Here is a 27,946-nt window from a genome sequence, read left to right as displayed (position 1 = left end):
GTTACGATGGTTCGACCAATCCAACTGTAACTCAGATACAGTGGTTTACACCTTTTTTTGTTTAATTTTAATTAATATATTTCAGGTATACAATTGTACGTGACTGCGTATCAAGCGTCATACGCAGCCAGAGTATCTCAAACAACTCCCTAATTGGAAAACCCGAGTAACATGCGATCACCCTCGGGCGTAGGACAGTGAAATTCCACAATTCGTTTCTCTTATATCGACTCTCTTTCCTTCTCGAACCTCTCTGTCGACTCCGCCTCTTCTCAGTCGCTCGAGAGAGAGATGGGTAGCGCTGCTGCGTCCCCGATCGCCTCTCTCTTCATCTTCTCCGCCCTTCTTCTTCTCATTCCTTCGGCCCATTCGTTCTACCTACCTGGCGTCGCTCCTCAAGATTTCCAGAAGGTACACGTGTCTCATCCTCCTTCTCCCTTCCCATGCTCTCCAATTTCACCAGATCTATAACCGCTCAGCTCTTTCTTGCTTACTAACCCTCTCTATCTCTCTCTTATTTCATTTCCTTTCACTTCTGTTCTTGAGTCGTTATTGAAATGGAAATAGATCTGAGGTTTTGGGATCCGCGTTTTTGGCGATTTTTTCGTGCTATTCTCGTTGGATCTGGGCTTGTAAGATTTCGGGTCTGTTGAATCGAGATGGGTTTCTCAAATACCTTTAGGATCGGAGGGTCGATCTTCGATTTGGTCTGTGGTTGGAGATGCATGTTCGATCCGAGAAAGGAATTTGCCGATGGTTTTGGATGAAGAAGAGGTGTGTTTGGGGCTGGTGGAAAATGGAATCTGAGTTATGCAGGAACTAGGTTTTCCACTTCTTCTGCCTTTTGTGGCTTGACATTTATTTGACTTTTGGAAGTTCGGTGATTTGTTGAAGATTAGCTTAGATTTAGTGTAGTTAGATAAGTTTGATAGCTTGGTAGCATGTGATTTATGGTGTGTTTGGATGCTCAGTTGAGCTAAATTGCAATAATCCAATTCACTATTGAAAAGGGAGGCACAGCATTTTCGTGCCTCCAGTTTGAGTACTACACTCACTGTGCCATCTAATAAATGGGCCTTTCCTCACTTTATGGGAACCATTGTTGTTTTTTGTCTGTTAGCGTTCCTTTGTATCTCACCAATCAAATGGCTAGAATTGGCTAAAGATTGTGATTTTCACGCCATGGCCCATTCACTATTGAAAATATGAAATTAATGGCTTCGATCCCATCAATGTGGCTCACATTTCTGGGATGATGTCGAGGCATGGAAAATTCCATGCCTCCTGAGGCACAGAATCTGTTCTCTATAGAAAAGATGCCTTTCAGTTACCATTTGATTCATAATGATGACCAAACACCACTGTAATTCCCTCTGTTTCAATTTGGTCTGGAAATGATCCAATATCAACTTGGCTGCTTGTCCCTTGTTGTAAATGAAGTGGGGCTAGTCCCGCTTCAAACATTTCCACTTATTTTAATTGATTTATTGCAATTTGAGTCACTTACACCTTATAAATGATACCTTCTTCTCTGTTTTATGTTGATTATGGTTCAAACTTCTAAATATTGTCTAAAACTAAGTGGACTTGGGTTTGATGCACAATGAAATGTGTCTCTAGACTGAAATGCGACCAAAATGGAAGAAGTCGAGGCAAGTCATACAGTTTTGGTCTCCAACTGAGTAACTTTGAAAACGCAATTGAAAACCGTGATGTTGATTTTTATTGTATTTGGATATTGATATAAAATGCCATCAGTAATTTTAGACCTGGAAGCTCTTTTTGGGTCATTCAATCTGAAAGTCTTCGTTTAAGGTGGCTGTTGGATGTTCCTGGGATGTCAAAGCTTGGATAGTGTAGTTTTCCCCCGAAGGGCATTGTTGGGAATGTTTGGGGTGTCCTTGGAGAAATGTCATCCGGGTGCAGAATCGATGTGATTCTGCCTCAAATCACTGTCAACACGTCTTAGGGCAGGAAAATAATTTGTTCTGCCCCAATTTCCATGGACAGGAATGGAACCTTAAACATGAAAAATTTCAGGCTGAATTGTTCTATAGAAATATGCAGCAGGTTTATTGAATCTAGTCATGATTAGTGCTTAATTTTAATCATCTCTGCTTTAGAGACTGCTATTAAATGCTTATTAGAGAATTTTTAATTCTTTAATTGTCTTAAGGGGACTGGTGGTGGCTGTTCCTCTTTTATTTCCTTTCTGAACCCTTAGTTACTCTTTCACGTGGCTCTAGTTCTTCATGATTAGATTTTCCAGTGTGAAGAATTTGAACTTAAAAAAAAATAAAAAATAAAATCTATTGTTAGATCTCGAAAAGACATCCCCATAGTCGAATCCACTGTTTTGGTTGCAAATATCCTAACATTCTCTGATATGGATGGAAGCATCTGGCCCCAAAGACATTTTGCAAATTTCTTAGGCTCTGTGATACGGATACAGTCATCTGGCCCCAAAAACATTGCTGCAAGTTACCAGTTGTCCTTCAACTTGGATATGGGTCTGGGTGTATTTTTGACACATGGGTTATAAATGCATCAGGATTCAGGAATTAGGATACAGATAGACTGATGTCATAACTCATATCCTCGCTGCATCCCGTTGGTGTATGCATGTCTTTCTAGATACCACTAATCAGGGCCCACACAACTATCAGTATCATCGCTAATTGATCCCTTTTCTTTTCTCTCTCTCTCTCTCTGCCCCCCCCCCCCCCCCCCCTCTTTTATTTTCATTTCCTGAGTACCACAAGCCTAAGTGTGGGAAAATATTCATGATGCAATCGCGCTGTTATTTAACATTTTATCACCTAATTGACATGACGAGATCCTTTATGCTTAGTGGAATAGGAGCAGTGGGATAAATTGCCTTAGCCAGCTTCTCTATGTAATTTAACAGTTGTTGCTTTGGGCTAGTATTTGGGAAGCAAAGATGTGGCTAGGCCAGTTTCTGCCATCTGCTAGTTCTCATCTCTTCAGTTTCATTATCTTCCCCTCCAGCTCTAATCTATTTAGTATTTGCTCTGTGCATCACTGTCTGCCTGTTTTGTGGGTGATGATGTGCTATCTGCATGGTGGCATGCTTGAAATATGGGAAATAACTGGTACTACTTAAAACTTTATTTATATTTTCATTTTGGAGGGTGTAGGAAGAGCCTGTCTGGCTGCGAATATGTGCATCCATTTTTTAATGTGTAAATCTGTAGCTGATTGTTGATGTTTCTAGATCCTTTTTCTTCCTGTTATATTGTTTTATTTACTTTTCTTTTGGGGGAAGAGTGATTTGATGTGCTTACTTTCTGTAAAACTGTTTGTTGTTGACTTGATATTATTTGATAGGTTCATTGTCTAATTCTAGGTTCAGATTTAAATATCTATGTTGACTGTCATATCTTAGCCATATCACCAAAAAATTCAGGACCTTTTACCATTTTTCTGAGAAATTTAGCTCAAGTATGAAACCCGTTTCCAATATGGGAAACCTTTTTCCTACAATATGCAAGAAATCCATTTCTCATAAATCTGTCACCCAGATCTCTGAAGAAGCTAGAGTACTCACGCCAGGTACTTGGATGCCGGGACAATGGATCCCCATTCCCTGTTACTTAAATTCCAGATCTTATAGTGTTATCAGTCTAGATCTGTTAATATTTCAAAAAAGAACAAAAGAAAAAAAATCAGTCTAGATCTGTTTAGTTATTTAGAATTCATAGCGAATCATACAAATTGTAAATCCAACTTATCATATTGGTTGGTTGATCTTCTAACCTGATTGTTCTTATGAGTTATGACCGATCCTTGTTGCGGCACCCATATCCTGAGAATTTGGATTTAGAGGATCTGCAGTGCCCGATCCAGCACTTAAATACCATTGTCAAAAATAAGAAACCATTTCGCAATGTCAGGAAGTTTGTTAATTAAATTAGAAGCCTTTTTAGTTATTTGGGTAAATGTAACTATAGACTTGTACACTGTACGACTTTCATGTCAGGAAATTAAATCTGTTAGAAAGGTTGATGATTTTGGTTTTACATTTGAAAACAGACTGGTTTTTCCACCTTTATATTCACAATGCTGTATGTCACCATCAGGCAATGGTACGCAACCTGTGGTTTTGTACCACATTTACTGCCAAAAGCCACTTGCGTAGGAAATCAGTACTACGAAAAAGATAGGACCCAACATGAAGATCGCCCGCCTTGGAAATCAGGCTGATCCTCTCATTAGGTGGGTCATCCCTGTATGTTGAGTCAGTCCAGTCATCCGTTGATGTCAACTGTGCGTCTCACCTGATGATTGGTCTGGCCTGATTTTTTTTTGCCAGGCGATCTTTGTGGTGGGACCTACTTTTTTCATGGTACTGCTGTCCTACAAAAGTGTCATGGGGGAATGATCATAAGTTACCACAAATTGTGATACCCTGCATGCAGGTGTCAGTTCTCCAAATTTTATGTTTCTTATCGAAGTTGGGCTACATGTAGTTGTTACATACTTTAATTTTCTGCTAAATTACCAATTTCCTTACGGTCTTGGTTCTCGAATCACTCTGTAGATCTTTCATTATGGAGATGTTATCTTGGTTTCCTTGCTAAAAATCAAGATTTGTTTGTGACATAATAGCGCTACTAATTGATGATAATTTTGTTCAAGATATTGACAAAGGAGGCATATTTGAGCAGAAATTGATGATAACACACATTTGTCAATGCATGCATGATAAGCAATCATATTTTCTTCCTTTCTCAAAATAGCAACAATAGCAAAGAAGGCATCAAAATCCAGGTTAAACCTGGTTTCTAGATGAGAATGTAAACCTCTCTGAACACGCATGTATGGATCCAGTCAGCTAGAACTTATGTTCAATTCAAATCAAAATGATGTCAAGTGATATCTCTTTCTTCTCCGTATGAGATTCAGAGGTAGGGAGATGACAGGCCCAAACCTTTTCTGAAACAAACATGCTATTAAGCTATTGTGGGAGTACTGAATATAAAATACACAAAAACACAGCACAGTACCCTCAGTATGACTGAATATGTCTATCCACAAACACACATGCTCCTTCACTTTCCCTCAAGCTGGGGCATAGATATTGCACAGGCCCAGCTTGCCCAAAATATCTGCAAGATGAGATGAACTACAGGATTTCATCAGAATCTCAACTAACTGATTATTTGATTGGACAAATGGAGTAGACAATAACTTGACAGAAATCTTCTCTCCCACAAAATGGCAGTCACCTTAGTGTGTTGGTTCTCTAGTGAAAAGACTAGATTAAAAACTATGCAAATTGTCTCTAGTGAAAAAACTATGCAAATTGGTTCTCAGCAGTCCCTCTTCCCTGTTTTTCTTTTCCTTTTCCTTTAATGCAAGTTATCTTTCAAAAAAAAAAAAAACTATGCAAATTGTGGCTTAATTGTCACAATGCAAGGGAACATGAGTAGGAACTCGAAACAGTTTCCTAAAGGAGAGAACGAAGCCAAATAAGCATGAGCCATTGTAATAATGCTCAACTTTAGCAAACAAGTGGGCCATCATGGTTACTCTTCCGACTAACCTAATTACCTCTAACGTACGTAAAATAGCCAGCTGTAGACTTCTTGTCATTGGAGGGTCCTGCTCAACCAGCATCACAATATCTGCTTAGATTTAGGTGACCAGGATTGGAAGTCTTGGCGCCTTCACATGACTCTGCTGAAAGCTGTCACCTGTACACTTTAAAGGGTATTGCTGAAAAGGAAAAGAGTAGGGCAGTTGTCTGTAGGAGACAACAAGATTTGGATGGAACTGATGGAAGATATCTGTCAAACACTCAAACTTCACATGAAGCTATTGCCTGTCACAATATTGGATCAGATGAAAAACAACATTTTGTTTAACTTGGACAAATATTGTAAGATTGTATTCCCATGATTTTGCTACAACTTATTATTCACTAAAAAAGCACCGTCTTCTTGTTGAACTTGAGCACTGCTGCCTATGCTGTTGACCGTAGCATCCATATGCTTCTCTCTCTCTCTCTCTCTCTATATATATATATATATATATATATATATATACACACACACACACACACACACACACACACACACACACTTGTTTACCCAGGAAATTGATTTATTTAGTATGTTATTATGTGATAGTTCTATTCCCTTTTTACTATACAAATAGATTATTGTTCCTGGTCTAACGGTGAGTGTCCTTTTTTCCCACAGGGTGATCCCCTTCAAGTGAAAGTCAACAAGCTTTCATCCACAAAGACTCAACTTCCGTATCATTACTATTTCCTAAACTATTGTAAGCCAAAAAAGATCTTGAACAGTGCCGAGAATTTAGGAGAGGTTCTTCGAGGTGACCGCATTGAGAACTCCGTATATACAGTGAGCCCCCTACCCCAAGCAGAACTGACCGACACGACATACACACAAACACAACCTTTCATTCTATAAAAGTCGATCCCGTGCTTGAAATTGATCAATGAGAAATATGTTTTTGCACTTGGAAGGCTCTACTGTTTTGTTTACCATACTATATCTTGTTTCTGTGTCTCAATAAATATGAACTGTAATGCAGTTTGAAATGAGAAAAGAACAATTCTGCAAAGTGGCCTGTAAAAAAAAGCTTGATCCTGAATCTGCAAAGAATTTTAAGGAGAAAATTGATGATGAATATCGAGTGAACATGTAAGTACCTAAACCTTACATTATGCTGCTTCACTAAATTCCAAATTGATATTTGATTTGTATGGTTGTTGTATTTTTCTTTCTTCTTCCTTCATTTGGATCAATAACAGCAATTTTGAGAAAAAAAATGAAATTATACACAGCTATTCATTAAAGCAATGGATAGTTTATTCTTGTAATGATTTCTTATCTCTCAAAAAGAAAAAAAAAATTGTACGGTTGTCTCTCAAGTTCTAAACTTTTAATTGCAGTTATCTTAATGTTACTTCATTAATTTTCCCCCTTTTTTCTTCTTTTATTGATGATGTTTCTTCATTATCTTAACCAGGAACAACCCATTTATTTTCATTCTCTTTAACTCAGATCTCTTGTCAAATTACAGGATTTTGGATAACCTTCCTGTTGCAGTTCCTCGGCAGAGGAGAGATGGAGGTCAATCTCCCTCTTACGAACATGGTTTCCGTGTGGGGTTCAAAGGAAGTTATACTGGGGTACGTTGCATTGGATGCTTACACCATACTTGTGCTTTTTATTGTTATTCACATTTGCTTGCTTGTGCAGAGCAAAGATGAGAAATACTTCATAAATAACCACTTGAGCTTCAGAGTCATGTACCATAAAGATCCTGAGACTGATTCTGCTCGTATTGTTGGTTTCGAAGTTACCACGAGCAGGTACATGCCTTTGGTTGTTTGCTTTCCCTCATTTTGACTTTGTTCTTGCGAGATAAGTGCTTATGAATGTGCCTTTTTTAATTATATGTTGTATGTGTCATTGTACTGCCCTTTGGATAGTGTTTGGGCCTCAGTCAAACTCAAACTAGTAAAACTGGGTAATGAAAGAGTTAGGAAGACAGGTTGAAGAGGGAAGTAGGCGGAGATGTGGCAGCTGTTCCTTGATTGCTGTCCTAGGAGATTAATACTAGTCATCATCATCATAGCCTTGCCCGAGGTATTTAGATCTGCTTTACTGAGTACTGTTCCTGTTTCGCCAATAGTATCCAAAACGTGAAAAAATCTCATGGTTGCTTGGAAATGTGCTAAGACCAGCTGTCAACCTGACATCAACCCTTGTCCTTTACCCAGGCGTCGTAGGAGATCTCATCACCACCACCATCACATTCAATGCAGCAAGGTTGGAAAAAAAATCTGAACTTTTAAACTAGGGATGGACACATGGCAATTTAGAAACTCAAATCCTTTTGATGTTGCACAATTTGACCTCTAATTGCTCCACTAATTATCAATAATGATAGAAACAGAAAATAAATATAACTGCGCAGAATTGCTCCATGCAAACCCATTGCCATTGAATTGAAAGGACTTTAAACACATTAAACTATTAGATTATTGAATCGCATCACAGGAAACAATAAAGTAGAAACCTATTGTAGAGATCAACAATAGAAAGCATCTTTCATTCAAAATCTTCATCAGCCATAAAAAAGTCTTTGCATGTTTATATACTTTTCCCAATGCAATATAACTGAATATAATCATGACATCAAAGCCAATGCAAACCTAACATCAACCCTTCTCCATTACCGGCAGGGCATCCCAAATCGGTTACGTATCGGCCGTAACGGCCGATACGTAACGGTAACGGTGGGACCCGTTACGCGATACGGGGTCGAAACGGCCGTTATGGAATTCTGTGACCGTAACGGCCGTTACGGGCCATAACGGCCGTAACGGCTGTGACGGGCCCTTAAAAAAAAAAAAAAAAAAAAAAAACTTACCTTTTTTTCCTTTCTTTTCTTCTTCTTCTTCTTCTTCTTCTCGAGCGGCTGCGGCTGCGCCCGGCTGCTTCCTGATCTTCTTCTTCTTCTTCCTCTCTCTCTCTCTCTCAATCTCTTCTTTCCCTCCTTTTCTTTTCTTTCTTTCCCTTTTTTTTTCTTTTCGTTTCCCTCTCTCTCCTTTTTTTTTTATTTATTTGCAACGGCTGACTGCCGTGGGTACGTGTCACGCAAAAGACGAGCGCTGACACTCCTCGAGCTCCGAGTTGTACGAACGGTTCAAAAGGAGATCAAAGTTATATGGGCTCGACAGTGATGTATTTATTACATCTACACCGTTCACCTATTTTCAGAGATCATTTTAGAGCACCAGCGAAAAAATGAATTATATCCAGAGATCATCTGGACCACACCAAAATAGCAGCAGACATAATGATTTTCACGGTTAAATGATTTTTAGGCCGCACGGTAACGTTTATTTTCCATCCAATCAGATCAGACCCGAGTGGGCCTCACCGTAATGTATATATTTTATCCATATCGTCCATCCATTTTGCCACGTCATTTTAAGTCAGGATTCAAAAAATTAGTAATATCCAAATCTCAGGTGGACCATACCATAGGAAATAGTGGTTATAGAATACTTACCATTAAAATTTTCCTAAAGTCCACTGTAATGTTTATTTTCAATCTAAACTGTTAATTGAGTTACATTGACGTGGATGAAGGGAAAACACACATGTTAGCTTGATCTAAAACTTTTTTAGCCCCCAATAAATTTTTAACGGTGAACATTTAATTATTATTGTTTCTTACAGTGCAATCCACCCGAGCTTTGGATGTGCCTCATTTTTGGGCTCATGCTCTAAAATTATTTAGCAAAATGGATGGATGGTGTAGATATAACACATTCATCACGGGTGAGGCCCAAAAAACTTTGACACGTGTGTTGCACTTTACATCTGAGTCCCTCCTAATTCAAGCCTTAAAAAATTGTACACGAGACATATATTAACTTGAAATTTGACAATTAAATTATGGACTGCAATTGCTAACTCACAATGCCAAAATTAAATTATTTGAATAGTTTTAATTGTTAATTTGTGAACTTTTATTTTTAAAAATAGGGCCTTTTGATTTTTTTTTTTTTTTTTATGATTCACTATCCAATAAACATCCACCAATTTATAAGTGGGATAATGACAATAAATGGCATGAATTTGAGGCTGATTTGGAGAATAAATTGGTCCTCCAAGTCAGCCCCAAATTGGCAACACCATCTACCTGAATTTAATTTCATTTTTTTAAAGAACTATTGGGAGAAATGATATCAAGATGTTAAGTATATAAATTACATATTTAAAAAATTAAATATATGAATTTTTTAGTCAAATTCAAGTTACCTGGTTAAAAAATTAATCAGACAGGCCGATACAACTTCTTACCAAAGAGTGGACCGTTACACTACCATAAACATGTTCCAATTTATAAATGAATGCATATTTGGAATGCTTAGAATATTCTGGATTTAATCCATATTTTTTCATATTTTTTTAGCAAAAAAAAAAAAAATTGCGCCGTTACGGGCCGTTACGCCCCCGTATCGCCGTTACGCCCCCGTATCCGTATCGGTTTCGGAGGGCACCGTTACGCCAACCGATACCGATACGGGACACCTTGATTACCGGGGCCTAGAAGATCTCATTATTGTCATCATCACATCATCACCATTGTCTCTGAAGCATTAAGATTGGAAAGAATTTGAACTTTTAAATAGGGATGAATAGATACCAATTAGACAGTCAAATTCTTCCAATGTCACAATTTTATCTTTAGTCTCTCCACGAATCATCAATAATGATAAAGACAACCAATAAAGTTATAACTATGCTTTTATCTTTAGTCTCTCCACGAATCGTCAATAATGATAAAGACAACCAATAAGGGGGTGTTTGGCGCATGGTATTCGATGGGATTAGGTGGTATGGGATTAAAACAATGTGATTATTGCATACAACAAGGATTGTCCCCTATTACCATGGGATACCATGGGACAAACATAACTCTATGCGATGTTTGTATCATGGTGGCATTCAGTCGTTTGTTTGTTGGCCATTGAGTAGATTTACAAACTAGCATTTGGAATCATTGAAAATAACATGTATGTGTTATATCCGCACCGTTCATTCGTTTTGCAACCTCATTTTATGGATGGGCCAAAAAATTAGACAGATCCATAGCTTATGTGGACCACAACATAGAAAGCAGTGGGGACAATGACGCCCACCGTTGAAATCTTTCTAGGGTCCACCGTTATGTTTATTTGCCATGCAACTTGTTCATAAGGTCAAACATACCTGGATGAAGGGAAAACACAAATATTAGCTTAGACCCAAAACTTTGGTTGCCCCCAAGAAGTTTTCAATGGTAGGTGATGCAGGATAATTAACCACTTGCTCTAAAAGCTTGAACTGATAGAGCATGGTGAATTAATCCCTTTAGTTTAATGGTGAGGAGTTTTGAACATGAGATCTTCCGCTGTAATACCAATTTGATGCAGGACAATTAACCAATTGCTTTAAAAGCTTGAACTGATAGAGCATGGCGAATTAATCCCTTTATCTCATAGCTCATGCCCTACATCGTAGGGGTTAAGACCTCGGCCGAATCCCCCTCATGGGTCCCACATCACATGGGTACCACCTCACACGAGCCACCTGCCTCATAAGGGTGGGGCCTGCCTTACACGAGCCATCCATCTCATATAGGCTGCCCACCCTGAGTGTGTCCCCGCATCCCACAGGCTACCCCACTCGAGCCCGGTGTGAAAGTACCCCTGCATTAGTAGGCGTTCAATCCCCACTGCTTTCTATGGTGGGGTCACTTGAGCTTTGGATTTGCCTGATTTTTGGGCCCATGCCCTAAAATGATCTCGAAAAATAGGTGACAGTGTGGATATAGCGCATACATCATGGCGAGACATACAAAACTTGCCGACATCAACAAACATTTTCAAAATTTTCCAAACAGCAGGCGGAAAGCAATGCTACAACGCTCATAATCCAAGAGTGGACCGAATGCAATTCTAACCAACCTAATCCCAACCTTTCCCATTCTCCCCAAACGATGGATGGAATTTGCACGGGACCGAATGCAATTCCATCCCACCTAATCTCATCTAATACCATGCGCCAAACACCCCCTAAAGTTATAACAAAGCAGAATCGCTCCATGCAAAACGCAATGTCATTGCATCAAGGTAGGGGCCACAATGGGCAGGCCACCTGACCTGGCTCTGTAGGGCCACTAAACTTGGCTCGAGGGCCGGGCCCGGGCTTGAAATCTAGGTGTTCTGTCTGGGCTGTGCTAGGGCTAATGATGAATTGCCCGGTCCAATCATCAAATGGGTTACTATTATACAAAAGAATAGACAATTTGAAGATAGTGTAGTTTAAAGCACTATTGGAGTCGGGGTTCTGTTTTTATGATCAGAACCTTTTTGATGATGGGGATTCATTGCGGATTGAGGAGATGCTGCAAAAACTTTCTTAAATTTTAACTCTCTCCAACTTTTGATCATATCACTTTTTTGCTTACTGAGCTGGCCCTGCCCTCCCTTGGTCCTGTAGGCCTAGGGCAAGGGAGGAGACCTTTTTAGCCTGAATAGGGCTAGGACTCCTACATCAATGCAGTTCTAAAGGCATCAGACCATTAGAGTAGTTAATCCCATTGCAGGAGATAAAAACTAGAACTCCATTGTAGGCCTAGGGCAAGGGACAAGGCCTTTTTTAGATTGATTAGGGCCAGGAACTCCTACATCAAAGCAGTTCTAAAGGCATCACACCATTAGAGTAGTGAATCCTGTTGCAGGAGACAAAAACTAGAAACCCATTGTAAGCCTAGGACAAGGGACAAGGCCTTTTTAGCCTGATTAGGGCCAGGAACTCCTACGTCACAGCAGCTCTAAAGGCATCGCACCATTAGAATAGTGAATCCCATTGCAGGATATGAAAACTAGAAACCCATTGTAGGAATCAAGAAAGAATAGCATATTTCATTCAAAATCATCATCAACCATCCGTAAAAGAGTGTTTACATGATTATATACTTTTGCTCCAATGTGAAAGAAGCCAATATAATTCGAACTATTGACTCACCATCCAATTAATCATAATATTAGAAATGACTAAAGTATCCCTGAATTCTATCACAAACATACAGGCAGTAAATCGGCCATATCACACTCAAATGAAATCAAAATTACATAATATTGGCTCAGTGAAAGCTGACTCAATTGGCTTTCAAATGGAACTGATATGGTTCACTTAGACATTTGTTACTCAAAAAGTGGCCCACAAACAAGTGCTGAAAATATTAAAAGCATAACTTGTTCATAGACTATTCTAGCTCTAACAACTAATTAAATAATGAGTCCCATGGACTTGTGGACTGGACAGTCCGGCCTGATCAGTGATTTGGGTCTGGATATGTCATCAAACCCTTGATTTGGTTGAGATCTTTAATTTGACCCCCTGCTGGTCTGACTTCAACTGGCTAGCTTCTATGGCCTGGATGCATCCTTTTATTGGTTGTGGATGGTCCTAGATGCATCTTTGCCCCGACTATCTAGGAAATCTATATTTATATATACACGATAGACTACATAAATTAAACTACTATGTAACTAGTACCATCTAATCAGTGGAGTCTAGCAAAGATAGTTGAAGCTAATGCTCCCTTGTAACCTTAAAAAAAGGGCCCCCTTGTTACCTCATCTAGCTGTGATTTTTTGGTATTATGGCCGTGAGTTCTGAAAATGTGGGCATGCCCCCAGCTCCCCAAGTCCATATGCTGCAAGCATAGGATTTTAGAGACTAAGGGTATTTTAGGTTTTGCCTATTTAATTAGGAACATATGGAATACTACTAGGGCTGGACTGTTGGTCTGGTTTTTGGATTTTTATGAACTGTTCTGAGAGCTTCCACCTGCATGGAGCTTTCTTCCCTCTTGCTTATTGGGACCTTGTGCTCATTGCGTTTCCTTTTATTATATAACATTGTTGTGCTTGTTGCTCTCTCTGTCTGGTGATTATGGTGGACTTATTTCTGGTTTTGCTCATGTACTTCCTGTGGTAAGTTTCTTCCATCTCCACGTTTACATCTAGAGATGGGGTTGGAAAGAATGAAACTAAGTTTTAAAATCCTACCAAAGGAGTCTCTCCCTTCTTGGCACACAGGATAGGCTAATAGGATCTCCAAAGGATTTGTCTCTCGATGAACAGATTTCAAAAGGTTCCTGAGTAGCTTTGTTTCCCTGTCCTAACAGAGGGAGGTCATGCTTCTTTTGATTTTGCATGTTGAACCAATTACAAGAAACACTTCCTGATTCCAGGATGTTAAACAATAAAAACCTGAGAAACATTGCATCTATTTTTGGACAATTACCATCAGGGTGGATTCATTATGCAGTTGAAATATATAATTTTAGAATCTGTGGTTTGTTTCTCCCCTCGGCTCCATTGAAGCTGTATCTAGTCTGGCAAGTTAGGGAATTTTTGAACTGGGCAGGAGTACATGTATGCGCAGTTGCATCTAAGGCCTGTTCACATGCGCAAAGGTTATTTTGTTCATGATCATATGCATTCCCTCTTCCTCTCTGGCGCGCATACACATTACCAGTAATGGAATGCAGTGATCTCATTTCATTCTTTCAGTAGTTTTTCAGGGGAAACTTATTTGTTCTGTTTCTTGTAATCTCACTTGGTTCTCCTAAACAGCATAAATCATGAATATAAGCAGCCTTGGGATGAGAAGAACCCTCAATTGGTAACATGCTCCAAAAACATAATTCAAGGCAGCAATGTACGCCAGGAAGTCGATACAGATAAAGAGGTCATATTCACTTATGATGTTTCCTTCAAGGTAAGCACGAGATCTCTGGGCCTCCACTTTTCTTCCTTCTTTCTCCCACTTTCAGTTTCTTACTAGCTTTGCCTTTTCAGGCCAGTGAAATCAAATGGGCTTCTCGTTGGGACACATACCTCCTCATGAATGATGATCAGATCCACTGGTTTTCCATCATCAACTCCTTGATGATCGTCCTATTCCTTTCTGGCATGGTGGCCATGATCATGATGAGGACTCTATACAAAGATATTGCCAACTACAATCAGTTGGAGACTCAGGATGAAGCCCAGGAGGAAACAGGGTGGAAGCTTGTCCATGGGGATGTTTTCAGGCCGCCCATCAATTCCAGTCTGCTCTGTGTTTATGTCGGGACAGGTGTCCAGTTCTTCGGAATGACACTCGTCACCATGATTTTTGCATTGTTAGGTTTCCTGTCGCCTTCGAACCGTGGGGGCTTGATGACGGCCATGGTTCTCTTGTGGGTCTTCATGGGCTTATTTGCAGGATACTCGTCGGCTCGCCTGTACAAGATGTTCAAGGGCACGGAGTGGAAGAAGAACACTCTGAAGACTGCATTCATGTTCCCTGCCATCCTCTTCTCAATTTTCTTTGTGCTGAATGCACTGATCTGGGGTGAGAAATCCTCAGGCGCAGTCCCCTTTGGGACCATGTTTGCGCTTGTCTTCCTATGGTTTGGCATATCGGTGCCATTGGTTTTTGTTGGCAGCTACTTGGGTTTCAAGAAACCACCCATTGAGGACCCTGTGAAGACGAACAAGATCCCGAGGCAGATCCCCGAGCAAGCTTGGTACATGCAGCCGGTCTTCTCCATACTCATTGGGGGCATACTCCCATTCGGTGCTGTCTTCATCGAGCTCTTCTTCATCCTAACCTCCATATGGCTAAACCAGTTCTATTACATCTTTGGCTTCCTTTTCATCGTCTTTGTTATCCTTCTGATCACATGTGCCGAGATTACTATTGTGCTCTGCTACTTCCAGCTGTGCAGCGAGGACTACCACTGGTGGTGGAGGGCGTACTTGACAGCAGGGTCATCGGCCCTCTACCTCTTCCTCTACTCGATCTTCTACTTCTTCACCAAGCTGGAGATCACAAAGGTGGTGTCGGGCATCCTTTACTTTGGGTACATGTTGATTGTGTCCTACGCGTTCTTCGTGCTGACGGGGACAATTGGCTTCTATGCGTGCTTCTGGTTTGTCCGAAAGATCTACTCCTCGGTGAAGATTGACTGATGGTGTGAATGATGCGGGTATCAATAAGATACGAGGATGGAAAATGAAAGTTTGAGGGAGAGATGGTAAAGAGGAGAATAGAGCAGGCAGCACCTTTCCGTCTCTCAGCTTTTGCAGGATGATCTTGTATTTTTACCACTAGCAAGATTGGAAAGGTTGGCAAGTACCGTGGCCTTATCTCTCCCTCTCTTGAGACAATGGTGTCATTTTGTAGAAGTACTGTAGGACCTGATGATGGTTTGTATTTTTGTTTTTCCTGTTTTACTAGTTCGTTTGGATTTATACATGGGTTTGTCATCAGATCTATTTTTCATAGAATTTCGCATGCGACTGTGCACTCTAATTGTTCCCATGCTCCCTTGTTTGGTGGTTGGATGGTGTGGTTATTTAGTCTTCAATAGGGTTATTTTATTCACGTCTTTTGGTATTCTAGGCCATTCATTTGCTGGGCTCCAAATACGTGATGGGCCATGCCTCTATATCTATACAGAACCAGATGATCCTGGCTATTGCATTGGTAACGAATGGACGGTCTGCATTTAAGGGGTGGAACAATCGGTCATTCTATGTTTTTTAGACTGAGCTCGTTAGGATCAAATTGAATGAAAGCCCAGTGCACTGATGCATTCCAAACACTACCTCATTTCTCGTATTGTGAAGGAGAAAAAGGATAATGGAAATGTTTCCTGATGGATTGTCTTTTCTTCTGATCTCTAGGTGCAACCGACAGACCATCAAGCATCGCCCAACAAACTGCACATTTGAGTCTGGCTTTTCACAACGATAGTTGTTCATGTGGTGGGTCCGGCTGTGGACGGGGAAATTCCCAACAAATTGTGCACTACGGATGATCCAGAATTTTATGTTTTATTTTTTTAATTTTAAATCTGAAGGCACCATTTCATTGGGAACTTGTAACTAGATTTTTTATTTTTTTATTTTAATTTTTAAAGAGCTCTCGACCGTCTGTACGCTGTTAAGATGGACCTACTGTCGAAATGGTTCTTCACCCATTGGTTGGTTCTCTCCCTGTTATCAGGTGCAAGGGCTAGATTGGTTTGGCGTTGTAGGTTCATCTATTTGGACATTGTTCTTGCCTGCTCGACTCTTGGAGAGTGTAGGAGTTGATAGTATGTTTGGATAACCAGGCTTTTAGGCATGGCAATGATTCGGCCCGAGCCTAATCCAGGCCCATTAAAAAATTTGATTGTGCTAGTCTCACACCCGGCCATTGCTGGGCCTTGCTCGCTTTTGGTTCTAGAATGCATGCATTTGACATGTTAGCACTCAGTCTGCAGACCGTCATACTCGCGCCTTTACCATGCTGCTGTGGATGGTGCTCCTCGTTGCATTGTGACACTGAAGACAGTTCGATCCATTGATCTAAACTGGTCCTCAGGCTCTACCATGCAAACTCATGCCCATCCGACAAACATGAACTATTCGATCAATGGCCTTTAATATGAATGGTCAAGTAATATATACAAAAATAGGTCCAACCAGCAATCTGATCCATCTATTTGTTAGGGCTTATCATGGATTGTTTATGAATCTAAAGAAACACTTTTGTCAGACAATTTTAACCATCCCACACATGGCTTCAAAAATGGATGGTTGTAAGAAATCAAGGATGAATTGGATTGGATTGTTCGGTTAAATTGATTTTTGCATGGTAGCCCATGAAATGGACTCGATTTCGGTAGTGACCCTCCAGTACTGACGACAGTGCTAATGTATGTGTTTTATCCATGTGTACATCCATTCTGCCGGCTCATTTTAGGAAACTAGCCCAAAAATGAGGCAGATCCAAATCTCATGTAGACTACACCAAAAACGAGGCAGATCCAAATCTCAAGTAAGCAACACCACAGGAAACCGTGCTAATTGAACGCCCACCATTAAAAACTTCTTGGAGGCCACAAAAGTTTTCGATCATTCAGGTATTTGTGCGTTCCCTTAATCCAGGTCTTTGTGACCTAATCAACAGGTTAAATAGCAGATAAACATTACAGCGGGCCATAAGAAATCTTCAATGGTGGGTGTTCAATCACCACTGTTTCCTCTGGTATGGTCCACTTGAGATTTTGATCTTCCTCATGCCCTAAAATGAGCAGGCAAAGTGGATGGATGGCATGGATAGAACACATACATCATAGTGGGACCCACAACATCGACTCGGTAGTGGATTCACTAGGGAATCGGAGCCCCCATGAAATTTGTTCTGAACTTAAAGCATTATAATTTATAGTGCTCAGGAAGCAGTGGAACATTTCTATATATGTTTAGACTCTTGGGCATTGCTCAAGTAGCCTGTTCTGATCACATGACTCCAGTCTTCAGCGGCTACAATCTCCATCGTTAATACATTGTTATTTTAGGGTATGAGCCCAAAATTACAGCAATCCAAATCTCAAGTGGGCCACACCACGGAAAATAGCCCACCTGTAAAACCCGAGTTCACTGTCTACATTCTGCACGGTTATCTGTTCCAAAAGCAGCAATGAAGAAATTTGCCTCTACCAATACATTTTTCACAGCCTACTTGTGTTTTGGTTCTGATAAGTGGCACCGTGGTTCAGTAATCCAGACCATTGGTATGTTTCTTATGAGGTTAGATGAATCATGTGCCAAAAACATCTCAGATTAGAAGATCTTAACCACTCATCACTGGCCATTTTTAAATTGAGTGTTGCACTATTGCTGTATTTCCTGTCCGTTACATTCTATATGTAGTGCACCAATCGAAAGATTTACACTATTATATCCAGGATATTTTTGTAGCAAAGTCAATTTACGGTGGGAGGAAGAAGATCAATGGTCTGGATTACCAAAATACATGTCCCATTCATTACTGCCCAAGGCTCGAGTATAGTGTGCAAGGACTTGGGCCGAGGATCATACGAAGAACTACACGACACGACTATCTCAGCAGCCAGGAAGAGTCGGTCTCGCCCCTTCGTTTCGCGTCTTCCCACCGTTTCTCACCTCCAACTCCCTCATGACCGGTTTGCCGGAAATAACCGAGTTATTTACCAAACTAGCCTCATATCTCCACTGTAATTCCTCACCAAGCCCAGCCCATGAATCGGAACCCCTTGCCCTCGCCATTTCTTCCCTCAGCGAATCCCTCAACCACAACGAAACACCGCTATCCGCGTCCAGGGTTTTGGACGCATCACTCTCCTTGATGTGCTTCAAGGCACCCGCGCTCTCCGATTCTTTGATCGAATGCCTATCGGAGACGATCGTGGCGGTCCTTTCGTCGTCGGTGTCTTGCAGGGTCTCGTTCTTCCCGGAGGAGGATCTGTTGCAGGTCAGGAGCTCGATTTCATGTGGCGATTGCGCAGAGCTGATTGGAGCATGTGCGCATGTTATCGCGAGCTTGGATGGATACGGTATGGGCTTTTGCATTTTGATAATTTGGATTTCTTGTGGTGGAATTCTCAGTGTTTGGGTTGGAAAGTGTTGAATGAGGACTGATTTGGTAAAATGCATCTTTTCTGTTTGATGGATTTCGTGTCATTCGATCTTTAGATGAGTGCGGTGTGTGCACCATATCCACGCTGGTCGGACAAGTGGCCATTATTAAATGGAAAGTTGCAATGTAGATGGTCAGAAATTAAAATTTGAGTATATGTGAGACTCATCTTTCAGCAATTCGGATCTTTAACCTGGCGGCCCCACTCTGGATGGCTAATAGGTCGGAAATCACTTCCATTGGACAATGCCAGCCCTGGAGCAGGAGGGTTAGGATTATCCACTGGCAGATTTTTGTGCAGCATCTCCTATCCATGGTATGGTCCACCAGATGAATGGTCTAGATCACTTATGAGTACATCCTTTGTGTATGGGCACTGGCTTGAATGAAATGGATGCTTCCTATGAGCATTGTATTATTCTTAAAACCTGTTTACAGCCTTAGGTAGTAGTCATGCTGGTCAGAAGATCCTAATCATACAATTGGTGGCTGTTCTTAAATGGAATGTTACAATGTAGATGGCCAGCGATCCAGAGGCCCATCTTTCAGTGATTAGGAATTTTAACTTGGTGGCCCCACTCTGGATGGCTAATGGGTTGGAGATCTCTTCCCTTGGACAATGCCAGCCACTAGAGTGATGGACTCTTTCCCATTGCATATGGACCATAGGCTATGCTTTCTTCCTAGCCATGCATTTTGCTGCTAGTTATCAAATGGTTCGGATTATGAACTGGCAGAGCTTTTTCAGCATTGCCTAGCCATGGTGGGGTTCGCCAGATGAATGGTTGAGATTACTGAAAGCATGCTTTATGTGTATGGAGAGCTGGCCTGAATGAAAATGCTGACCCTTGGAACGACCATTTTGTATTTTTTCAAAACCTGTTTACAGCCATGGATAGTTTGTTGAGGTTGTTACGATTTTGCAATTTTGAAGAAGTTTCTTTTGTTGTTGTTGTTAGCTTGTCCAGTTTTCTGATTCTAAAGTCTGAACAGCATCTTTTGCACCTTCTTGGCTTCCAACACTTAAAACCTTTTGCTCGGTAAGAGGGTCTGGCAAGCGTCATTGATAGACTTGCAGTCTTGCATGCTCTAAAATGTCTTTAGGTTGGCCTTTTCATTTATCATTGTGAATGAGTGGTGAATTGCAAAGATGTGCTGTCTTTCAGCATCAAAATTACAAATTTGTTGCAATTCAAGTAATTGCTTGAATTAACTTGAAAACTTCAATGCTCTGCCAATCTTGGTACTGAATTATAGTTACCTCTTCAAACGGGATTCAAGGTTTATGTCTTGCTGACTGCATCATAAAACTCCTAATATTGCAGGGACACTCTCCCATAAGCTTTTGCGTGCTGTTCTAAAAGTAGCAACTTCAGCATGTTGTTGCCAGAGCCTATTCCCATTGCCATCTATAGGATATGAAAATTCAAGGTGCAAAATAAAAGCCGCTGTTTCAAAGCTTAATTCCTTTTTGCCGGAAGAGACCTCGGCAAGTACCTGTGAAACTCCATTAAGGTATATCCTGCTTCTGCCTTGCACGCCTCCACTAAGGAAACTGTTACTTTCTAGTATCTGATTGCTATAACAACTAATCATTGATTAGTTTTCTAACATTTTCAACTTGAATTTGGACCTATGATTTCCACCATGCATCTTTTGTGGAATTGGTTTTCTTTCCTAAAGAGTATCTTGTTTCTTTCTATTGTTAACTTTAAATTGATATTATTCATTTTGATGTTATTTGGCCTGCATAGCGCATAACTTTGGACTATTTAATTCCCTTTATTCTGTCAATTTTGGGCCACTCAGTAAGTGCACTAGGATGTGCTTGTTAGTAGGCCACTTGTATAAATGAATCTCTAGGACGACTTTACTAGAATCTCTTCAGGGATCGTTTATATATGTATAGCCTACAAAAAGTTGTGGTTGCTTTTGCCTGCTATGGTGACGTTGAGCATGCCAATGATGAGTGAAGGTTATTAGCAAATTAAATGCTAGTGTGGATGTAGAGACCAATGCTATACAACCATCATGGAGCTCATATTTTTTATGCATGACATTGTCGTGTTTGATCTCTCTCCCTTTCAATGGATCCTGGTAACCGCAACATCCATGGATAATTAGCATTGATGATTACAGTCATTGATAAAAACTGAAATGAAAGTAGAATATTCTCCACCTTCGTTCCTAGCATGGATGTTCAAATGTTGGAGAGCTTTCTTCTTCATTAATGGAACAATGAAGATGGCATAATCTAGTCCAAGGCTACAGTGGATAAGCAAATGTTATGCTGGAAACCAGGTGTTGAATAACTCCAAGAAGACTTAGCCTTCAACATAACTTGTCTTGTTTGGAGCTTTATATAAAAAGGTGGATATAAATCTGAAGCTATGATGCTTGCATATAATGTTAAGATCGGCGATGAATATAATGTTGGATCTTATGATCAGTGGCCTGGATTGATTGTGGTGTATGCCGGGGCCACTAGTTGTTGGTTAGGACCTTCTCCTATGTGTCGATGTCTTCCAACTTTGGTCTTTGAATTCCTTTCAAACCGGAGCTCTCCCACTTGATTAGTGAGATTGCCTACTGTATGCGTGAGTTGATTTACTAGCTCTGTAAGTGTGCTGATCAATTGGGTTGTCTAAACTCTTCTTGTGTCAACCCCCTTCGAAGCCATTAGGAGATGATGTAGAGTCGAAAATCCACCAATGGTCACCTGTTCTAATACTGAAATGGTGCAACCTGGTTATTGAGTCAATGAGATTTGGATGCCTAAATCGCAAGGAAATGACCACATATACACTCACAAGGAATATTATAGTAATGGAAGAAATAATTTTATTGATATTCAAACTTCTTTTATTGCAAAACTTAAGAAAACTCATAACTCAAAAAAAATGTGAAATCCCTACCTCCTAACACCCCCTTCCTCTCCTTGTAGACCCTAAAGACTAATCTTATGAACCTTTAATGAAAGTCCTCCTATTATTAGATTAATTTCAAATCAATCTATAATTTATTTAAAATAATAATATTCCCACTAAAAAAGATTTGGCCTAAAATAGCGAAAACAGATCTACTAAATACTCTCAAAATTTTCAATCATATCTTCCACATCCATGGTATCTAAAAACAGTTATGTAACAGCCATTACAGAGCCATTACAGTTTAGTTATTTATAATTTGGCCATAATGCCCGTATCATAACGGTAATGACGGTGGCCATTATGGCTCCCCATAATGGTTCCTCGTAATGGTCCATTACGGGGCTACTACAGTTGTTTTTTTTTTTGTTGGCTATAACGACCATTATGGCCTGTATCATAATGATGATGACAGTGGCCGTTATGGCTACTGTTACCATTATTGAATACCTTGTCCACATAAGCCCCCCCATCTTCCACAAATGACAAATGTGATCTGTTACATATAAGCCCCAAAATTTGCAACAAACGGCCCAAAATCAGCACATGCTGGGCCCTATGGTGGGCTGTGGACCTATATCACTAAGCAATTCCACAAAGATTACTGTACAGAGGAGGCTGTTGTTAACTGAAATTTGAGCAAAGAAGATGCACCATGCTTTGCTCCATCTAAGAGGATCATGGACTTGAATGTTGATCTTATTTCTTCAGTTGTTGATGTGATTTTTTTTATTTTTATTTTTGCTGTGACATTTTTTATTCTGTTGAAAGAGAGACATTGCTTAGAAATATAAGCAACCCTGTACTCTTACCAGAAACAATCCGTAAATATTAATCTTGCATTACCTTCCATGTGTTGCTCATGCTTCAGCTGTTAAACCTAAGTCTACCTTCAAGGAAGAGTTCACTGTAAAATCTGGTCACAGTGTAGCATACATATCTTTTTTATGCAGTTGATCTGTTGAGTGACTCTGTCCTCTATTCATGGATGGTGATGCATGTCTTGGTGCGGACAAACCAGGCATTTTGTGAAGAATGTCACTGTTCCTTCAAAAAGTAATCTCTTCATGTAGTAGATCACAGGTTATCTAATTAATGAAAAAGAAGAAGAAGAAGAAGTTGGTCTGCAAACTGATCATTACATGAATATTCTTTCGTGAGTAATTGAGATATTTATTTTTTTATTTCATGTGGTAATAATAGGTTACTTTTGTGGTATCTTGATCCATCATCTCTAAAGTATGACATTTCAAGAATTTTACAAGAAAAAATGGAAAGGCCCTTCCTTTGTCTGAAGAAAGAGTTGCATGAGAGGATGGCTTGGCGTTCCGTAGTTATATGCTTGGTAACTTCTCCTACTATGTTTATCGAGGTGAAGGTTCTATTGCATCATTGGTTTCTCATGACGTAAGTTCTTACTCCTTAATCCCATTGTCTCTTCAGCTATTTGTGTTGGCAACTGTTGCGTGCTTGATGCAAAGAACAGAATTTTTTTATCTCGCTAGATTCTTTCATATAGGATTGTTGTTGGTCTTTCTTTCACATAAATTCTCATAATTTTAATGCCATTGGTTGTATACATAACCCATACACAACCATATATTTGGCGGTTGTTTCATAAATGACAACTTGATGGAAGTTGATTTGCAGAGAATAGAGTTATGCACAACATGCTTAGATAAATGACAACTTGATGACCTGAATAGTTTTTCTCTGCTTGAAAATCATTATCATCAGATTTAGTTTCACCATTTAATAGCATTTCAATACATGCAACACTTGTTGAAGGTTTCACTTTGGTGCCTATGTGCACCAAAGTAGGTCTCTAGTTCATAGATGGTGGTTGCAGGTGGTTCAGCCTAGGGTTCCATGACTAAGGATTGTAAATGCTGCACCTAGATATTTCTACTGATTTGCTAATTTGTTCTATATTGCTTGTTAATCCAGTATTTTGGTCAAGGATCTATCATTTGCATTGCTTGCTAATCTTACTAATTAGTATCTCTGTACTTGATGTTAATCTCTGCTTTCTTGTATTTGGGTTGGGTTTTTCTTTGATGTTATTGTACATGAAATATTGATCATATTTTCAGAATAAATTAGTAAAATAATAAATAAATAACTAACCTATCGAACAAACAATATAGTTGCAGTGGAAATCACAGTAAATAAATGAATATCCCTGCAGTAAACTACTTCCCATATTCATCTGCGGCAGTACTAATCATGCAATAAAAAACCCTCTCTGTATGTTTAATGAAATTTTGCTCTAGCCTTGATTTGCCTGGCCAATTTGAGTCATTTGAGTGACTTGCTTATGATTGGTGTTTTCTAAATTGATGGGGCATATTCAATCTGTTGCCCGAGTTCTTATTGGAAGTACCTATGTTAAACAGGGGTTTGGCTTCTGTGCTCGAGCTTCGCACTGAGCTCGTGTCATCTCTGTTGGATGCACTTGCCAGGCCAATGAGATGGGGTATGTCAATGGAATTGGGGCTGAAATTGCCATTTTCTTGTGCCTATTTTCCTAACAAACACCACAATTTGTTAGTGTTGTTAATGGGACCCATTTCATGCGAAAGATTTCTGGATTTAGTTCATGTTGTTATGGGGCCGGTTTCTTACACTAAAAAGCATGTAGACCCTACAGCATTACACCCGTCACAAGGCATTTTCAAGCAAACTACATCAGAAGCGATGGTGATAGATCATAAATCAACCTGGTAACTGCAATTTCTAATCCCTGTATAAATACTTCCTGCTACTGTCTTTGGCTGTTGTTGCTACTGTCTTTGGCCATTGTTCTGAACCGACCACCCAAGCTATCTTGTAACTGTTGTGTTGCAGGGCTATGTTGATGGATTTCCCTACTTGGTTATATTTTGCAGCCATGTTACTGTTCTCTGGGAAACAATGCCAAGATATATTCCCATCTACATTAACACCAACAGAGGTTGAATGTGAGACATATGATTCAGAGCTACGTTGTGCTGCTGCAAGATATCTTGCATGGATTTTGAATCCGATAAATGAAACACAGAACAATCAACTGTTTGACTGTGTGATTGAATTATCTGGATCCTGGATGCTGAAGCAAAAGGAAGCCAGTGCCCATCGATCACATTCTCGCCTAGATGCCTGCGTCACTGATACAATGAACTGCAGGAAGAAACTCAAGAAACCTAAAATCAAAGACAGGGAAACAGAGCACATGTCAGAAGTGGAACTCTGGCTCAAAGATTTCAACAATCGCTGTGTCGCATTTTACAATAAAGTGGATACCAGCCATGAAGCAAAAACAGCAAGTGTTGTTAGCATGCAGTCGGACTTGCTATTTAGAAAAATTCCTCTAGGCATCTTGATTGGGTGTTCAAGATATTTAGATGAGAAGGCCTATGAACTGCTGCTTCACTATGCTGTGACAGGTGAAATACTGGTGCCAAGGGAAACTCAAAATTCTCGAAAGAAGCATGCTGAACATAGGTTGGAAGGCTGTGATGATGGTGAAGACTCGAGTAAGTTGTCGGAAGAAAGCGACGGGAGGGAGGGAGCTGTATCTGGAGCCTCTCTCGTGTTCTATTTGTTTGATATCATCGATGAGATGTCGGCGTCAATGCTAGAGAGTGAAGATGGTCAATGTGATTTTGTTTGCCATATGAAAGGAAAGGCCAGTAGATACTTGTTCAAGTGCATCAAGAAGCTACTTGAACTTCAGAAGAACGGTGATGAAGGGAGAGGGGTGATGTTAATGGACCTCAACAAGAGATTGGAGAGATGGAGGCAACAAGGACGAGAAGTATTTGAGGGATCCGACACCTTTAATGATATGGTTTGTGACTTGAACTGTAAGATTTCTTCAGAGAATCAGATTTAGTTGCTATTAAAAAATCATTTTTTTTTCCAACCCAGCAATGATTTTGGTAGGTCCCAGCTATTAGTAACCTAAACCATTGATCTGGGGCAGTCCATCACAGGCTTGGGAACGCCTGTTTCTCCCCCACAAGATTATCATTCGATGGACACATTTAACATGGATCAGACTGGACGGTCAGGATCATATGATGGGGGAGGTTTTGCGGGCATCTCCCATTGGCTGTGAGGGCCCAATGAAAGCTCAATGCAGCATTGTATATTTCCCCCAAAGAAAGGTAAATTTATTTGTGCTTTTGTTTTGAAATTGGCACATGTGCTGGTGTGATTGCTTGCCCGGAGAAGGATGGTCTAGATTTAACATTTACTTTTGGCCCATTCATTGAATGGTTAGGATTCTTTCCATTTGGGAATCTTCTGGGATTGTTGGGTCATTGGCGATGAAACCCAGTGATATCAATTTCATATACTCCTTGTTGCCTGTTGAACTGGGAGCGGGATTCACCGTTAATCTTGACCATCCATTTGCTACTTGATTTTGACTGTTCGGCTGAGGATATGAGACCATCCCCAAGGCCGACCACCATATCAATGTTACACATCATGATATGACATGTGTAGGCGGATAAGGTTTTGTTGATCGTACATGTCCCTCAATACGAGTTGGTGGTGATGTGTGGGCCTAGTCTTACCCACATCTAATCCGTCCATAAGGTGAGCTCCTTCAAGTAAAAAAAATCAGCCCCATAGAAGACAGGGAACAATTGGGACAAGGTTGCCCACCATTAAAATAAAATATTACTTACTGGCCTCACTCTGTTTTTTACATTGTCATTCCATCCATTCAGAATTCGCACGCAGCCAGGGTTACTGGACAGGCCACTCTGGAACTCAAGTGGGCCCCACCATGTGATGTTAAATGTTTTTCTCATGAATTTACATGGTGGTGGTCCACACGAGTTTCCTTTTGGCCGGAACTTTGGAGGGGGCACACATGATGGACAGATCATGGTGGGCCCCACACACCACATTGTAGATGAACCGGCTTCAAAGATGGAAAGGGTAATATTTATGTTGTACTAACACCTAATTGGACCAACTCCAACTGTACGATAACACAATAGTACAAGGTATTACCAGAAACAAATGGGTTGAAACTTGCAATATCATGGTCTTGAAAGCGTTTTACGTAGTTCTGTAGCTTTGCTAAGTGCTTCCGAAAAGGTACGTACCACCATGATTTGCTTTGGAATTTTGTTTTGAGCCTGAACGATATTGATCCGCCCCGTCTATACAAGTGGGGCCCATAGTTTAGTAATCCTGGCCATTGGTCTGGTGGGTCTTGCAATGGAATGTCCATGGCTTCATGCGCCAAATATCTTCATGATACCATAAACAAAAGGGTCGCAATCGTCTCCTTCAATTTTATGTCCTGCAAATCGTTTGTTAAGAAGGGTAACAACATTCCAAAACTGTGGCTCAGATCTCCCAATCTAAGGTTGATTTTGGGGCATCGACATAACAGGTCACATCAGATCAACGGTCAGATGATTGGACCATGGGCCTCACTTAATTAAAAGCCCATGGATCTAGGATCATATAAAATTTACATCTCATCTCATATTGGCTCTTTTACTCAAATACTACATAAGTGAGGCCAGGCCAATGGATCGGGTATCAAGACCATTATACTGTTAGGCCCCATGGTGGATATGTGACTTCCTCAAAAAATCTTCCAGATCGGAAGTTTCTGTATTTCTGATATTTTCGTCCTTCGTTCTGGTTCATGAACGTCAAGACTATCATAGAGCCGGACTTGGGGTTCATTCCAACCTGTGAAGCAGGCCCCATTCAAGCCCTAGATGTATATGGGCCTTTTACTGGGTCTGGCCCATTCACAGCCCTTAATTGATGTTTTTATATATATATATATATATATATATATATATATATATAATTTTAATATCAACGGTCTATTTCTATTCCACTAATTGAAGTGTTAAGAGTCTTCCGATCTCTACAAATTTCGACCTGAATCTCTGAGCCTGGCCCAGAATATGAGCGGTGTGGATCAGTGAATAATGG

General features: G+C 40.2%; 2 protein-coding genes across 6 annotated transcripts; both read left to right on the top strand.

The window, feature by feature from the left end:
• Positions 1-239: 239 nt before the first annotated feature.
• On the top strand, positions 240-15,936 carry LOC131218426 (transmembrane 9 superfamily member 7). Its single transcript, XM_058213006.1, has 7 exons — positions 240-411; positions 6,225-6,389; positions 6,583-6,692; positions 7,075-7,183; positions 7,254-7,366; positions 14,204-14,348; positions 14,429-15,936. The coding sequence occupies exons 1-7, from the start codon at positions 292-294 to the stop codon at positions 15,584-15,586; spliced, it is 1,920 nt and encodes a 639-aa protein (XP_058068989.1). The 5' UTR covers positions 240-291; the 3' UTR covers positions 15,587-15,936.
• A 2,441-nt stretch (positions 15,937-18,377) lies between these two features.
• LOC131218389 (uncharacterized) lies at positions 18,378-26,168 on the top strand. Of its 5 annotated transcripts, XM_058212990.1 has the most exons (6): positions 18,378-18,981; positions 20,390-20,579; positions 23,195-23,398; positions 24,388-24,467; positions 24,633-24,714; positions 24,839-26,168. In XM_058212990.1, the coding sequence occupies exons 1-6, from the start codon at positions 18,585-18,587 to the stop codon at positions 25,863-25,865; spliced, it is 1,980 nt and encodes a 659-aa protein (XP_058068973.1). In that variant the 5' UTR covers positions 18,378-18,584; the 3' UTR covers positions 25,866-26,168. The 5 variants fall into 5 exon arrangements, with proteins under 5 accessions (XP_058068973.1, XP_058068971.1, XP_058068975.1 ...); XM_058212988.1 differs by having other exon boundaries at positions 24,388-24,714; XM_058212998.1 differs by lacking the exon at positions 23,195-23,398 and having other exon boundaries at positions 18,379-18,981.
• Positions 26,169-27,946: the final 1,778 nt, after the last annotated feature.

Source organism: Magnolia sinica, chromosome 1 (genome assembly GCF_029962835.1).
Source record: "Magnolia sinica isolate HGM2019 chromosome 1, MsV1, whole genome shotgun sequence".
NCBI lineage: Eukaryota > Viridiplantae > Streptophyta > Magnoliopsida > Magnoliales > Magnoliaceae > Magnolia > Magnolia sinica.
Note: the sequence above shows the minus strand (reverse complement) of the source record. Positions and strands in the feature narration are given on the sequence as shown.

Coding starts and splice junctions, on each gene's coding strand:
- LOC131218389 (XM_058212988.1), top strand. CDS start 18,585: ATGACCGGTTTGCCGGAAATAACCGAGTTATTTACCAAACTAGCCTCA. Junction 18,982..20,389: donor CGCGAGCTTGGATGGATACG/GTATGGGCTTTT, acceptor CTAATATTGCAG/GGACACTCTCCCATAAGCTT. Junction 20,580..23,194: donor ACCTGTGAAACTCCATTAAG/GTATATCCTGCT, acceptor TGGTAATAATAG/GTTACTTTTGTGGTATCTTG.
- LOC131218426 (XM_058213006.1), top strand. CDS start 292: ATGGGTAGCGCTGCTGCGTCCCCGATCGCCTCTCTCTTCATCTTCTCC. Junction 412..6,224: donor CTCCTCAAGATTTCCAGAAG/GTACACGTGTCT, acceptor TTTTTCCCACAG/GGTGATCCCCTTCAAGTGAA. Junction 7,367..14,203: donor TTCGAAGTTACCACGAGCAG/GTACATGCCTTT, acceptor TCTCCTAAACAG/CATAAATCATGAATATAAGC.